Source organism: Vipera ursinii (genome assembly GCF_947247035.1).
Source record: "Vipera ursinii genome assembly, chromosome: Z".
Lineage (NCBI taxonomy): Eukaryota > Metazoa > Chordata > Lepidosauria > Squamata > Viperidae > Vipera > Vipera ursinii.
In genome coordinates this window covers 68,925,088-68,941,854 of record NC_139517.1, presented here as the reverse complement: position 1 = coordinate 68,941,854, position 16,767 = coordinate 68,925,088, and the positions used below count along the sequence as shown (strand labels likewise).

At 39.4% G+C, this 16,767-nt stretch overlaps 1 protein-coding gene across 1 annotated transcript in view; it reads right to left on the bottom strand.

Moving 5' to 3' along the window:
* AMPH (amphiphysin) overlaps positions 1-16,767 on the bottom strand; it is a gene marked incomplete at its 5' end in the record, with an annotated part of 111,302 nt that overhangs the window by 30,549 nt on the left and 63,986 nt on the right. The window contains 6 exons of the mRNA XM_083377580.1: positions 316-457; positions 6,259-6,341; positions 11,537-11,612; positions 12,138-12,223; positions 14,316-14,423; positions 16,393-16,488. Of these exons, the coding sequence (XP_083233706.1) occupies positions 316-457; positions 6,259-6,341; positions 11,537-11,612; positions 12,138-12,223; positions 14,316-14,423; positions 16,393-16,488 (591 nt within the window). The remainder of the gene's footprint in view (positions 1-315; positions 458-6,258; positions 6,342-11,536; positions 11,613-12,137; positions 12,224-14,315; positions 14,424-16,392; positions 16,489-16,767) is intronic.

The following is a 16,767-nucleotide window of genomic DNA, read 5'->3' as shown; positions in this document are numbered from 1 at the left end:
GTGCATTTTGGATATTCTAATCTATGAAGGGTAATTTAGTTGCTCATCTGCATATTTAGCCAAAATTTCTCCAATAGCCACTAGGACATAAAGCTGACACAGATTAGTAAAATACCAATGACAAAGGAATAAAATCACATTCAGCTACAGGAGAAGAAATTATATCCCTTTTATATCAGTAGGATAAAAATAGACATGCTAAGTTTGCTGCTTGGACCGATAGCAGAGGCAACTGGAAGCTTTTAGCTCAAAATATTTCACCATAGCAAACTTACATTGTGATTATGCATGCCAAAATATTGTCTGAATTGTTACCTGTGAAGGAGATTTGGGGCGTGCAGGTGCTGGAGAACTTGGGGTTGCCAATGTATGATTTGCATTAGCTTCAGGACTAAGTGGTGGGGAAGCCTCTTCAGGTGGTGATGGAGTTTTTGCAATGCGGAGTGGACCAGAATCGCTAGAAGAATGCAAAATGTTAATATATGTATAAAGAAAATAAAAACATTTAACTTATTTATGTTATCTATAAAATACAATAAATCCTAGAAACCAATACTATATTTGCTTAGATTTTGATCTTTTAGGCTCCTTGTTTCCCGAATTCTGTTCTAGCTTAATATTATGAACATCTACAAAGATACACCTACTTTCTCATTTTTCATGAGCTGACATGTGAGGAATCAACATTCAGATTACATCTCTGAGCATAATCTTTGATTATACAGTATAGCACTGCTTACTTTCACTTCTGAATATCAACATCACCAGATTTTATTAGAAAATATCATATCTCTATATGTCTCCATACTACCATTTATATTTCATGTCCTATTTTTAATATACATTTCATTATGAAGCACATATTATAGCCCTTGGCTTTTAAGCTAATAATAAGAAATATATTTGAAGATGAAAACCATTGAGTTAGTCACTTAATTAGTCAAGTGTCACTGGACTATAGTTTCATTGTTAAAGAGCCAAATATTTAAGTATCATTTTGCTATCTAAAACCCCCTAAGATTTATAATTTATAAAAATACTAATGTTACATTTTGAAGGTACATGCAGCTATTATATTCTAAAAGCATCACACTCAATAAGAAGAAACATGGTTTTCAACATCTTTGTGAAGCACTAGAGTAATACATGATTGTTCAGATTTCAATCATGTTTTCTGTACTAAAGCAGAACAATATCATTTTTAAAATACAAAAAACCTTGGTGTTCACTCACCACCTTTTTCTATGGAAAAAGAAGAAATGTAAAAGAGCAAGTTTTAATAAAAGAAAGAAGAAAATGTTATCTTTTTTCTTATCTCTAATTTTGAAGGAAGTTACACCTATAAGAGACTTCATAGGATTTATAAATATTTCTTGTGCAAACATGCCTGGTGCAAAAGAGATGTGCTTTCAGAAAGTACAACACAGTTCTGAACTCATTCACCTTCAAGCCTTTCAATGATTTACTTAGAAGCTGCTTTAATGCCGTTTCCTTGTTAAAAATATTTGAATGGTTTCCCAATCCCAGGCAATCAAGATTTATATAAGCCACTCTTCACCTAGCCTGCCAATAGAATAGACTTTATTTCCCATAATCACAAGCCAGTCTGAACAATCCCCATAGTCATGCTGGTAGGCATCAAAGTAGTTGAAGACCAGCCCATCTTGGTTGAGGAAATATGATGCAGCCAGTTAAATAGTATCAATTCACTGTAATTCAGCAAACCAGTCATGACACAAAAGAAATCCATAATGAATGTATCCTGCAGAGTTCCCAATATTTATTTATTTATTTATTTATTTGTTTGTTTGTTTTTATATACCGCCCTTCTCCTGAGGGACTCGGGGCGGTGTACAGAGCAAGGTAGGTATACAATTAAACAGTAGTAAAAACAAATGAAACCCCAAGAGCTATCAGGCCAGGCCGGACTGCTGGAACAAGTTTTTAAGTCGCGCCGGAAGGTGCGAAGGTCGGGGGCCATCCGGATTTCGGTAGGCAAGCAGTTCCAGAGGGTTGGCGCACCCACTGAGAATGCCCTCCCCCTGGGGGCCATCAGCCGGCATTCTTTGACCGGTGGCACCCTGAGGAGGCCCTCTCTGTGGGAGCGCACAGGACGGAGGGGTGTTGACGTTGGCAGAAGGTGCTCCCATAGGTAATCCGGACCCATGCCATGTAGGGCTTTGTATGTCATCATTAGCACCTTGAATTTCACTCGGAAGGCAACCGGAAGCCAGTGCAGCTCACAGAGGAAAGGTGTGATATGGGAGTAACGGGAGGCTCCCAAGAGTGTTTGTGCAGCTGCACTCTGCACCAGTTGAAGCTTCCGAGTGGCTCTCAAGGGCAGCCCCATGTAGAGAGCGTTACAGTAGTCAAGGCGAGAGGTCACAAGTGCATGGGTGACTGTATGTAAGGCATCGAGGTCCAGATAAGGTCGTAGTTGGCGCACCAGTCGAACCCGAGTGAAGGCCCCCCTGGTCACAGCTCCTATGTGCTCTTCCAAGGATAGCTGTGAGTCTAGGAGGACACGCAGGTTGCGGGCCCTGTCAACCGGGGGTAATAACTCACCCCCGATGTTAAGGGAAGGGATGCTCTGAGTATCCTGGCATGCCGGTATGTACAGCCATTCAGTCTTGTCCAGGTTGAGTTGAAGCCTGTTCCTCCCCATCCATTCCCAAACCGCTTCCAGGCAACGGGACATCACGTCGAGGGCATCACTGATGTTGTTTGGGGTTGAGATGAAAAGCTGGGTGTCATCAACATACTGATGGTACCCTACTCCAAAACCACGAATGATCTCACCTAGCGGTTTCATGTAGATGTTGAACAGGAGAGGCGAGAGAACCGACCCCTGAGGGACTCCACAAACGAGAGGCCTCGGAGTCAACCTCTGTCCTCCTGCCAACACCGACTGCAAGCGTCCCAGGAGAAAGGAGGAGAACCACCGTAGAACCGTGCCTCCCACTCCTAATCCCCTGAGGCGCCGCAGCAAGATACCATGGTCAATGGTATCGAAAGCCGCCGAAAGGTCTAATAAGACTAGGACAGAGGAATGGTCCCTGTCCCGGGCCCTCCAGAGATCATTCATCAGAGCGACCAATGCCGTCTCCGTGCTGTAGCCCGGCCTGAAGCCCGATTGGCATGGGTCTAGATAATCCGCTTCATCCAGGACCTGAGGAAGCTGATGCGCCACCACACTCTCAACAACCTTCGCAAGGAAGCGAAGGTTGGAGACTGGACGAAAGTTGTTCAATGAAGCTGGGTCCAAGGTGGGCTTCTTGAGGAGAGGTCTCACCACCGCCTCCTTCAAGGAGGCGGGGAAGTGGCCCTCACTCAGAGAAGCAGAGATGACCGCCTGAAACCAGCCTCATGTCCCCTCTCGAGCTGCATAAGCCAGCCAGGAAGGGCACGGGTCCAGTAAGCATGTGGAGGAGCTCAACCTCCTCATAATCCTGTCCACTTCCTTTGGAGTCACAGGATCAAATTCCTCCCAGATGACGTCGACAAGACTGCCCATGTCCTGTTCCTCAGACTCTGCCCAGTTGGAGTCCAGGCCGGTTTGAATCCGAGCGATTTTATCCAACAGATATTGACCGAATTCCTTGGCTCGACCCTGTAAGGGTTCCTCCCTCACCTCTTGGTTCAGAAGGGAGCGAGTCACTCTGAACAGGGCAGCCGGGCGATTATCTGCGGACGTGATGAGGGTGGAGAAGTAATTGGATCTCGCCACCCTTATCGCTGCGAGATAAGACCTGGTGTGGATTCTTAGTCACAACCGGTCGGATTTGGATCAACTGGATCTCCAACGGCTCTCTAGGCCCCGTCTCCGACGCTTCATCTCCCGGAGCTCCACGGTGAACCATGGGGCTCGCTGGGATCTGTACCGGGTCAGGGGCCGCAGGGGTACAACTCGGTCAAGTGCTTCTGTGGCTGCCGTTTCCCAGGCTTCCACTAAGGCATCCGCCGAGCTGTGAGCAGGGAGTGCAGGTGGGTTCCCAAGCGCTGCCTGGAACCTATCAGGGTCCATTAGGCGCCTGGGGTGGTACCATCTGGTTGGCTCTGCGCACCCACGGCGGGGGGTGGCAAAGCAGAAGTCTAGCCGTAGGAGGTGATGATCGGTCCATGACAGGGGCATAACGGTTGGGGAGCCCCCACCAATATCATCACGCCACCGTCCAGATAAGAACACCAAGTCGGGGGTGTGGCCTCCCTCATGAGTCGGTCCTGAAATTATTTGCGACAGGTCCATGGCCGTCATGGAAGCCATGAACTCCCGAGCTATTTCGGACGATCCTCCTAGGGACGGTAGGTTGAAGTCGCCCAAAACCATGAGTTTGGGGAATTCAACCACCAACCCCGAGAGGACATCGAGTAGCTTAGGCAGGGCTGCCGCTGCGCGATTGGGTGGAAGGTACGCCAGCAGCAGGCCCAACTGCGCCCCAGGACCGTATCTCAGAAAGAGAGACTCACACCCGACTATCTGAGGGACGGTGGTCTCCCGCGGGCTAAGGGTCTCCCTGATGATTACTGCCACTCCTCCGCCCCTACCATGGGCCCGAGGCTGGTGCAGTACCTGGAAACCAGGCGGGCAGAGGTCAATATGTCTAATGAAACTACTGCAAACACTTTTCTTGGGGAGAAATTTGCAAGATAGTTCCCATTTTGAACCTGCCCTTAATCTTGTTAAATATTCTACTGCTAGTTGTGCATTATATCATTTAATAATATCATACTTAGACATATAAAGAAATAGAAAACCAAACGATTAAGAAAACATTTCCGTTTTTTAATTAATTTCCTTTGTGTTTTTTTGAAGACATTCACCTCCTCACCCCACTTGCAGATTTGGAGAAGGAAGGAAAAGAATTAACTATTTACTAATAGTTAAAGTTATGATATCAATGAAACTGGTCTAACTTTAGATATTCTCACAGCATATCAATAAATAAAATAACATATGAAAGGACAAATTGTTTCAGTACTGGTAAAATTTCATTGAGGAAATAAAAGCTTGTCTCTAGCTAGCACCTATAAATAACTACATTTTGCCTTGAGTAGGTAGACACATTGTATTCCTTTTAAACCTTGTCTAATGCAGACCGTTAATGCCAAGTTTCTTCTGATTCAGCTTTGATTCCTAGCGATTTCATGAATACATTCATCCAGTTTTCTTGGCAGCTTTACCAAAATGTCATTTTCCAGATGATTTCTGGCCTCCCAATCTACAGTTGATATTGATCAGAGCCTAGATACCCCCCATCCCTGTAATCATATGACTAACCACAGTCCTTACCAGGATCTTTCAGTTCTTAAGACTAATTGAACAAACCGAGGGAACTATAAAATTACTGTCTTAATTAGATGGCTATATTGCATGAATTACAAAATGATCATCTCAAGAACTGCAGTCACAGGTAAGTTATTAGTTCTTTTTTTATTATGAATGAGTTTTATATCTAAGGAATATCTGGTTGCTATCAAATGACCAAAGAAAGGAGCATTATCCCTCTAGGAGCCGTATCTCTCTAAGAAGTCCAGATTATAAAGATGGATTAGGGTAGAAGATTGAGCCTCCATTGACAGAATAACTTAGAACAACTGTCTAAGGAAGGAAATTTGCTGAAATTACTGTTGATAGGAGCCATGCCTAGAATTTTGGCTGTGTGATTCCCACCAAACTCTAGAAGCCTTCCTGTCCAGGCACAAACTCCACATTTGGAAATCAGAGACCACAATCAGGAGAAAATATAACCTCAGTGAAAGAAAGCAGTAACTGAAATGCTTCCTCAGCCTGTAGGTTACGCTCATTTCCCAGGAATATGAAAAATTGCATTTCAATATGCATTTTACAATTATCTTTTTAAGAAAACAATGCATTATTAATAAACTATCTCCAAACATAGTACACATATATAGCTTTATATTTATTTTAGTTCCTTTGAGCTGCCAAAATCTGGGGAACTGAGAAATCCAGATAACTGCATACTGAACTGCACATGTATTGGAAATTACCAGTGAAATCAGTTTGCAGTGGAACTTGCAAAGAATGGTCCCTTAATTGTCTCTAGTAAACATCCAACCTCTTTCCAGTGTAACACATAATTTACTTTTACAAAATTATATTGAATTTCTAACAACTAGTGTCCTTTTAAGGACTGATATAAAAATGAACAGTTACTACTCACTGATTTATTTTACTCTGTCTAATAATCAGGTCATATTATTTATACATTTAGCTACAGTTTGATAAAAGATTTTTACCTGGGTGCTCCAAGGATTGTGAAGGCCTTGTCAGCATGCTGCTCTCCCAATTTAGTTATCACCTCATAAAGTTTGTGGCAGAGCTGAGGAAAAAAACCACCACAACAAAACTGTCATTTTAACAAAGCTATTTTAGTAGTGATGGAGAGAACCAAAACTGTTATTTTTTTCATACAGTAGAACTAAGTTTAAACACAGTTTCAAATATGGGACATCATCACAGTCACACAAATTACAAATTACACAAATGCAAAAATTCACACTTAATACTTATAATGTACTGAACAAGAGTTTGTTGTTTGCTGGGTTAATTCAATGAAAAAAGGAAGGAGAAAAAATATTTATAAAAATCAATTAATGCTTTGTGTCATTTACATAAATCAGAATAAAGACATTTTTCAGGTTTAGCACCTTAGAGTTATGAACCTCAACTTTTGGTTAAATATGATGCTTTAATCAACTCTAAAACTTAACAAAATCTGTTATGTTATCTACAATATATAGGAAAGGCTAGAAAAAACAGCTGTCTGAGAGTCCGTAAGCATGGGGATCCCACTGGGCTCCCTCTTGCTGCTTAGTTCCCACCCCACACCTTCAACAAATCTGACTGCATGAATGGCAAAATCCAGACAACCAATAGAGTGCATTAAAGGGCTATGAATTTATATTTCTCTTTGCTGCCACATCAAATGTTCAGATATTTGTAGCACAGATACAGTAGCCCAGGCAGGGATTTGGAGCTATCTCAGAACAGCAGCAGCATAGAAAAAGAGAGAGAATGATAGGGAATGAGAGAGTGCTGGCACTATCACCTCCTCTTCTTCTAGCACTAAATTTATTGTTGCAATAATAGCCTGAATATGCACTAGAAATGGAGGCCTTGGATACCTTTCTAGGAAACTGCTGCCAATTGTCGATTCATTTTCCTCCTTCTTCTTTGTGAGGTAATAAGAGGAAAGAAAATTGGCTTAATAAAAATTTGAGCAGCAACTCCAGATGATCAGTAGATGGCAGCAAATTAGACCATGAAATTACCGTTGCCATGTAGTATTCAAATATTTACAGCCCATATAATTAGTATGGAAGATTTCACACATCTGAAATTTGAGAATAGCTTGTGCTGTGCTCATTAATGTATTTTAATGAGAAGAGAAAAAAGAGAAATACTTGGAGTGACTAAAAAGGAGAGGAGATATTTTTATGGGGTTCAATTCTTCTGATGCAGCATAGAAGGAACAGCCATATTGCACTCCGATTACCTTTCTCCCACTCATCCTGAAGTACCATATTCCAGAGGGACCTTGTTAGGTGAGCCTTTTCACCATTGGAGAGATATGCTTTTGGGGGCCAAAGCCCCAAAAACTTTACTTACTATTCAACCTCCTATATAGACATACAACTGACTTGAAGAAAAAAATTAAGGCCAACATAATAAATGTTACAGCAGTGAAATTTATTTGGAAAGATCTTCATTGCATCAGATTTAAATATGCCTTCTTCTCCAGGGTTGAAATCTGAAAATACAAAATTAAAATGGCCAGCAGAAATCAACTATGATTCCTTGTTCAGTTGCTTACCTGATATTTATAAAACTGCCTTTACAGCTATTAATACTGTGCAATATGTGTGGCATCACTTCGAAGCTGAGAATGACTCCAATTTAATATTCAAATAATTAACATTGAATCTACTAAGATAGAAAATATCTTAAAACCAGTACTTTTTTTGTAAAAAAAAAAAGGTGCCGGAACTCACACATGTCATACAACCCGCCTTGCCTACCCTACAAAGTTCCATCCAAAAAAGGTGCCGGAACTCCGTTCTGAGCGTTCTATGAGAAAAAAAGCCCTGCTTAAAACTACACAATCTAGTTAATTTGGTATTCAGTGAAGGACAAACTTGACCATTGATCAGCGCTGATATTAAGGCCTACCTTGTAGCAATAAAGGCAGTTTAGTACCAGTACTTTTCTACCCTTATTGCATTTGCAGATTGCCCCCCTGCAGCCCTACTTTGGATGACACATGCCCTGTTGGGCATAGAGAAACTCTGAAAGAGGCATGTGGAGGAATTTTGTAGCTTCTTTTGATTAAAATTGACTGGATTTGTTCCTAGTTGGGTGTTGGCCTTGTTCCAGGTTCAGAGATGATGTCTGGAGAAGAGTCCTGCCAAGTTATCTGGGAACAGTTTGAATCTGAGAAAGTGGAGAACAGTAGATAGCAGTATTCCAATATTTGAGGGGCTGCCACAAAGAAGACAGGGCCAACCTGTTCTCCAAAGCTTCAGAAGGCAAGACAAGAAACAATGGATGGAAACAAAGGAGAGAAGCAACCTGGAATTAAGGAGAATTCTAGACAAATTTCCTAAGTGGGGAAATTTCTTCATCACTGGAGATTTTTAAGAAGAGCCACTTATCTCAAACTGTATAGGGTCTCCTATTTGAGCAGGGGGTTGGACTAATAGACGTCCAAGATCCCTTCCAGATCTATTCTGACTGATTGTAAGATAAACAGCTAAACCAATCTGATGCAGCACTAACAATATATTTAAAATTATCAACTAATATCTGCAACTCCCAGGTTGAATCTAACTAATCTGTCAATCTAGATTACCCTAAATCAGAGTTCCCCAACGTTTCCGTCAGTGGAGGGGGAGAGGGGATGGTTTTGCACAAGTGGCAGGCAAGCACACATGTACATACACAGTTCCATTGCATGAGTGGTGGGCATGTACACCCGCTGCTTGCGCAAATGGAGCATGTTTGCACAAGCTCGGCCACTGCTTGTGCAAGAGGGGATGCATGCATGAGCGTGCTTGCCACTTTTGAGCCCAGTTCCGATTGGCTCAGAGCCAGGTAGTGAGCAGTGGCCCAGGGGTTGGGGACCCCTGCCCTAGATTACCAACATATATTGTGTATTTGCAAACAAAAAACTCTGTTTGTGACTATTAAACACAGAGCTTCATTTTACTAACTACATTAATCAAAAAATAGTTTATAAATTATTGATTTATTATGTCCCATCAAATCTGTATCAACTCTTAGCAAGCACACAGATTGTCTCTGTGATGATTTCAGGCCTTCTAATAGTGTGCCAATTGCCACTGTAACATAATCCAGTCATTTAGAAAAGAGAGCTATAGGTAGTCTTCAGTCTATGACCTTACCAACCATTTGAAGTTACGATGATGCCTCAAAAGCTATTTATGACCCAGATCCCTCTCCCACGAGGTCTCCACAGACTTTGGGCATGCTTTCCACCTTACTGGATCCCACACCTTTCCCTCCACCCCTCAAACACCGATTACTTTTGGAATATCTCTGGAGCTCCAAAACTTGCATTAATGTGTGGCACAGTCCCAGAAGTGGGCATCATTTTCACAGCAGCTGCAATTAATTATGCCAACTGCCTCCAGAACCATGCCATGCAGCTTGCAGGGATTCCAAGAGGGTGGAGTGGCATGTTTTCCCTCTTCAACATGAGTTCTATCCCTTAGTGTTCCTGAGGCTGCATGGCGCAGTCCCAGAAAATGGTGTTTCTGGGACCATGTCACACAGCCTAGGGAGAACAAAAGGTGGAGTGGCCTGCTCCCCTTCTCCAATATGAACACCAAAGCTCTGGAGTTCTACAAAATCAGGAGTCCTGCACTCAGTCATTCAAGTCCTAATCATCTCATGGCTGGACTATTGCAACAGTCTCTACATGGGGCTACCCTTGAAGAGCATTCAGAAGCTACAGCTGGTACAGAGTGCAGTGGCACAGGCAGTGCTTGGGGCCCCAAGGGTTGGCCAAAATAACACCACTACTCTGAGAGCTGCACTGGCTGCTGGTTTGCTTCTGGATGCAGTTTAAGGTGTTGATAATCGCAACATCTTGGTAAAGCCTTTTATGGCATAGGTCCAGGTTACTTGAGATTGGCCCATCCCAACCATGCAAGCAGAAAAGGCATACTGTAGGCCCCATCAGCTAGGATATTCTGGATGGTAGAGTCCAGGAGAAGAGCCTTCTCTGCCATCGCCCCTGCACTTTGGAACACCTCGCACCTTGGAGTGAGGTCTGCTCCAACTCTCCCAGTCTTATGCAAGAGCTCTGCCAGTTGTCTTGGGGCTCCAAATAAGAGGCTTCACGTTGGAGATGCTTGGCAGATAAATATCGGATCCCATCAGCTCATCCTACTGCCTCCCTCCCCAACTTTTAGCTATTGTATTTTATATTTTTATATTTTTGGAGTATTTTATTTATATAGTTTTATCTTTTGATATTGTAAACTGCCCAGAGTTACCCTGTAGTAAGATGGGCAGCTAATTAATTATTAAATAAATAAATGGTGAGTGAGAGATTGAAGGTTGGGGGTGTAGGCCACTTGCCTTCTGGAGAGCTGCATAAGATAAGTGCATGGTGGGTAATGGGGGTGAAAAGGAAGGCATGGGATTTGGTGGAGTGACAAAGCAGGCCTAAGGCTGTGGAGACTCTGAGGGACAGGAAGTGCAGCACAGGGTGCCTCAGGATGTAGAAAAGAGACTTCTTAAGTGAGGTGATCATGATTTGTGACCATAATGGGCAGATTCTACTACAGTCATAAGTCAAGGTCCACCTGTAATCTAGGCTGACATTTATGATTATGCTAATAAGCTCATCTTGCTTTATTGTACGACGTACAATAGGTTGTTGTTGTTGTTTGGCTTGAGAAGCATAACTCTTCTCTTAAAATCCAATTGCTGAAAGCTTACTTGTTTTATTATTATCATATCATCCAGTAAGTTCTCATTCATTCATTCATTCATTAATTTGTTCATTTGTTCATTCATTCATTCATTCTAAATGAGTGTCCATTTCAGTCATATCACTCTGGTAGCTAATAGAAAAAGAACCAAGAAAAAAACAAACAAACATAGGAATTGATATAAAAAAAGAACCAGCACAAGCAAGATACAGGGATAACCACACAATCTGGGCAACAACAAAGTCAAGGGATCAGCTTAACAAATGATGAATATTGCTTTAATAATTTTAGCATTAATCTAGTCTTCTTCAATAATTATAATTAGAGCAATAATTTTTACTCACAAAAAGAGACTGCTGCAGTTACAGATTAAATATGTACTTGTCAGCTTTATATTTTAATCCAATTCATATCTTTTTTCTATGTTACTTCTATTGTATTTCTATCTATCTATCTATCTATCTATCTATCTATCTATCTATCTATCTATCTATCTATCTATCTATCTATCTATCTATCTATCTATCTATATCATCTATATATCTATATTACTCACCAAAGCTATTTCTTTGTGAAATTTGGCTTCCAGACTGGAGATATTTTTAAATGTGTTGACGTAGAAGCCCACGCGCCTAAGTAAAAATGACAGGTAAAGATGACAAGTTTGTAAAGAAAGAAAGAAAAAGTGCTTATTGTATGTGACACAGCATATTTATTCTTATTCAAAGAATCCTGAAAATGAAAAACACATATAATTTACATATACAACTTGAATGGGCAAACAGCCTCCTTCCTTGCAAATTTCTAGTATGATACTAAGCTTAAGTTAAGCTTTCTCTAAATGCATTTATCTCCATAGGGTAGATCCCTATTGCTTGGGCTTGCTCTACACAATGGATATCAATGAAGTAACTATTGGAAGCACAAGGTTCGCTCTTTTGTTTTCATTATTTTGGCCATTGAGTTAGATCTAAGATGTCTCCAACACTTAATGAAAATACAGTTAAGATTTAGTTTCTCAACAAGCTCCACTTTTGAAGCATGGTTACATAGGGTACAAAGATGCCACTAAAAGGTCATAGAGAAACAACAATTTAATTTTTAAAAAGCTTTTGGGAAATAAAAAGATGAAGGACATAACTTTCCAAACAATATACCTTGACCATAAAGATGGTAGTTCTTCTTGCAAATCAGTGTTAAAATCTTCAAATACCTTCTGTGCTTTCTGAAACTCTTCTTCTGCCTACAACAAAGTGAAATACCTAGCAAACTTTTTTTGGGAAAAAAACAAAACAAAACAGTTCTGAACAATGCAACATATTGTTTCTGGTGGGATTTCTTTGGGTTTGTTAATCCAGAGGTTAACTATTTTTTCAGATGCTAGGGACCAAACAAAAGGGAAAAGAAAATTAAAAAATCTGCCAATGTCATGACAGCATTAAACCTAATGAGATTTTTCTTAATTTTAATACTGAGATCTAATGAGTTTCCAACTTCCTTACTTTAGATCTGAATGAATTTAAGACTTATTCATTATTGTATGAGGTCAATATTTTAATTTATTTCTTAAATAGCTGATAATTATTATAAGGGGGCATATTGGAAGCCACCTGAATGTGACTCAGAATGTGAGTAGCATGATACTGGCTTGATTACACCAAACCTAAATTCTAGGGACATCTTACAACCAAATCTTTAAAAAGAAAAGGTTACTGTTGTAAATGAGCTGACTCAGAATCACACCGAATTTGCAATTGTGCATATGTTAGTCACTTATCCCTTCTTTCTGCACCCCTGATCCCTCAAAATAACTGGATGGTAATAAAGCTTTAGAGAGAAACTTTCATTTAATACCTATGGGAACTTTTTAAAAGAAAGCTTACAGCCCTACCAAATGCGATTTTCTTTCTTTCTTTTTTGCAGGCAGAAATCATAGCTGTAAAGGAAAACATTAAGCCTTCTCTTTCCGTGTGCTACTATATTATAAACACTATTCTCTTCACAACAATAACTATTTAAAACAGGTCAGATCAAGAAATTTTGTCTTCTAAGGCTGCACAGCAAGTGATGCTTTTACTTCCATTACCAAAGTGAAGAGCATCCTAAGTCAATCATTTTGAACTCTGATACAGAAATCTTGAAGCACATCTCTATTCCCTCCCTGGCACAACTTTAATTACTTAATCACTTAGTAGGAAAGTAGAGCGAAAATAAATTGACAATTTGCAAATTTCCTCTTTCATGTAAGGGAGATCCAGTGTTCTGTAATCTTATCTGAAAATGGCAAAAAATAATAATTCATGCTATGCTAAGGTTTTCTGTCATTAATCTCTACAGGTTTTATGAAGTCGTCAATTATATTTGATTTGATATGTGATGGCATTTTGATATTACTCTAAGAACTTTATCAGTTTTCGCTAACATGTTGTCTTTTGTAAGTGTTGGATTGTAACTGTCATACTTTCCCAAGATTAAACAGAGTCCTATTAGCATTAGGATAGAAGATCACAAAAGTATTCCAGCAATGTAGGCTGGGCTGAAAAGTTGAAAAACAAATCAAAAGTTTGTTAAAACTGAAGGCAGTAACAAGCTATTTGAACCAGGAGTAAAGCTCCTTTATAATTTAATATATCCAGGAAGCATCACACACAAAATTACATCTGAATCTGTTTAAACTCAGAACTCAGCGATGTGTCATCCACATTCTGTATTGATTTTCAGTGCAATGTTGAAGAGAAAATGCTACTTTATTTCAAAATACTAATCCTAGAGGCATGATCTAGACATCATTGAGGACCCAGATTGTTGGGGGCAATTAAGCTGACTTTGTAATAATGCCGTTTGGGGTGTGTGTGAAAGCCCTAATAAGCAGGCATATACATAGAATGAAGGCCACTGCTAAGCTTGTAAGCCGCCCTGAGTCTTCGGAGAAGGGCAGGATATAAATGGAATTAAAATTTAAAAAAATTTTATCTTAATCATTGGCTATCAATGATATACTATCAATGTACTGCAACTAGTGATATTTAACCTGGTTGGCTCACACTAATCTCTTATTCAATATATGGTTTACTCAAGTGAAGGCTTGCAGTTATCCTCCTGCATTTCTGAATCAATATCCTCCAGAATTTGTCCCTTGGCCTTGACAAGCATCTGCCCAATACTAAGATAACAGTTCTTTCTACCAGTAGTGTTCCTATCTCACCAGCATCATTCCTTGCAATATTGGTGGCCCAAGCAAATGATACGACACAACTTAACAGCATTTAATGTCATTCACTCCCTGCATATCTTATAAAGATTATAATATTGTTCTATCTCTTTCTCTCTCTCACCTTGGAAATTCTCCCTTCATCTTTTCTTTTAGAACTTTGCAAGGCTTCTAGATGATGTCTTGCACTATCATAGTCCACTAGTTTCCTGCTCCGCTTTGCAATGCGATTCTGTAAATAATGACATCCAAGTCAAAAATCCAATCACAATATAATATAAGGTATCTGAAAAGGAACTTTTCTGCTTTAAAAATATTATGAGTTTTCTTCCATCACTTAAAAACTAACCAGGGTGGTGCATGTGAAGTGGAACTAAGGTGACCTAGATTCAAGTCCCTTTTTGTCATTCAGACACCTGAACTATCATTTTCTCTCTCTCCCTAACATGAAAAGTTGTTGTTATGAAATTCAAATGATAAAGAGGACCACAAATGTAGGGGTTTTTTTAAAAAAAAAATCCAGGGATATAGACTGTATTTTTCAAATTGAAAACTTGACTAAAGAAAACATACATTTTAAAAAGCTGCAGACTTTGTTTCCCAGCCTAGGCTGAACTTCTAAAACTTCATATCATATTTAACATGCAATTTAAAATTTGATGCCCCAGACTTTAATGAAAACATATGAAATCTTCTCCAAAGATGAAATAAAATAAAATAAAACCATCACTAAAGTATTCGGGTCCTAATTTTCAGCAATGTGTATAAATCAACAAAAATAAGCAAAAGAATACTTCAGCTGTTAAAATAGTACTTTTATTGCTATTACCCATTTGTTATGATTAAAATAGTATTACACATAAAACATGCACAAGAATGGAAACAATAGAATGCTCATAATATTAAAAATCAAACATTTAATTCCAAAATTAAACTCAAACAGAGCAGCAGAATGTTTTAATGAAAGGTCTAGGTGTAATAATATGTGGGAATGACCTTGGCAGATAGGAGGAAAAGCCACAGAATAGGCAATGGTCAGAGAAGAGGCAGCTGAGCCCATAGAAAGAATAGAAGCATACCAAACATTTCAGAATGGATCCTACTTAGTTTGGACTGTAAAAATTAGGGAGGAAAAGTGTATTTTCAGACTTGCAACAATTTGTTAATGTAGCCTTGCAATACAGATGGAGCTAGGATATGCTTCTTGCCTTGCTCTACCTCAAAGTGCTCATACTATAATGACAACTTACTACTTGTCAGATTAAAAAAAAACCCAAAGACATTAAACATAAAACTCAATGACCAATCTTTGTGCTTGGATCAGGTTGGTGAATACACTCATTAGCCAAATATATAATTAAAAGAAAAGAAAGAAAGAAATGTACTATTCCAAATGTTAGGAGAACATAAAGTAGTGTATGCCTTGACAAAGGTATGTAGTTAACAGGCTAAAGATTTAGTAATCCTAGCACAAAACACTAGCAAATCCCTTTATCAGTTTTGTTCCATTAATGTTCATGACAATCTAGAAAGTTTCTATGCAAAATGTTATTAGATAAATCAGAGGAAATGTATAGCAGTCCACAAATGGTTTATTTGGACTTAAAACAAGTCATCTTCCATTCACAAAACACCCCCCACCTCCAAAGAAATAAACAGTATATAAATCAGATTGTGGTTTAGCATAAAGAAATCCAGATGATTTCAGCTTTGATCTGGCTCAAGAGATAAATGTGATACACCTGGAACTGGTACAAGGGGTCCAGAAATATAAGACTGCTGTGTGTGAGTGGGGCAGAATCTCTGCTGCAATTTCCCACTCTTTGAAGTCACAAGAACTGAGTGAACCTCAGGTGCATTACTAGCCTTATTTAAGTATTTCAAAATTTAGTCACATCTTGTGCAAAGACAAAACAAAACAATAAAGCCATTTGTCTCCATCCTACCTAGAACCCCCAGTCTTATCAACATTTAATGTTAAGGGTACGTTTCTAAGGAAACGCCTTTTAGCCAAAGGGATCAATACCCATTTCTCCTTGTCTGTCTTCTGGTAATTTCTTCTGGAAGAAAGCTTTTATAGAGTATTATGATGCATGAATAGAGGCTGGCAAGTCTAAGGCTCAAATGATCTGCTTTCCAAATAGAATATTTTGCTTCTATTTCTAAGTATTTAACCTAAGACACATAGTGGCATAATATACCTTTATATCAGGAAACTGTCCCAAATATGTATCCAAAGTCAGTAGTGACCCGTCTACTAGCTTTTGGTGAAAATCTTCCCAAAGTACATCACATTTCTGTAGAGAAAGATGAAATACACTGAAAATATGGATTAAAAATATATTAACATATACAAACCCAAATAGGCATCTATATGAACCCCAAAGTCTGAAATTGAAAGAGAAACTCTGTTTATTTGAATTTTAATAACTCCCACATTTATGTACCTAACATCATCAAAACAGTAATATGGTTCACTGTTTAGGCCTGAATATATTATATATAATTGGGGAAAAAATCTCCTTTCATTTTCCTAAGGAGATCAAAGTTTATTTCCAAAGTCACTTGTTCAAGCA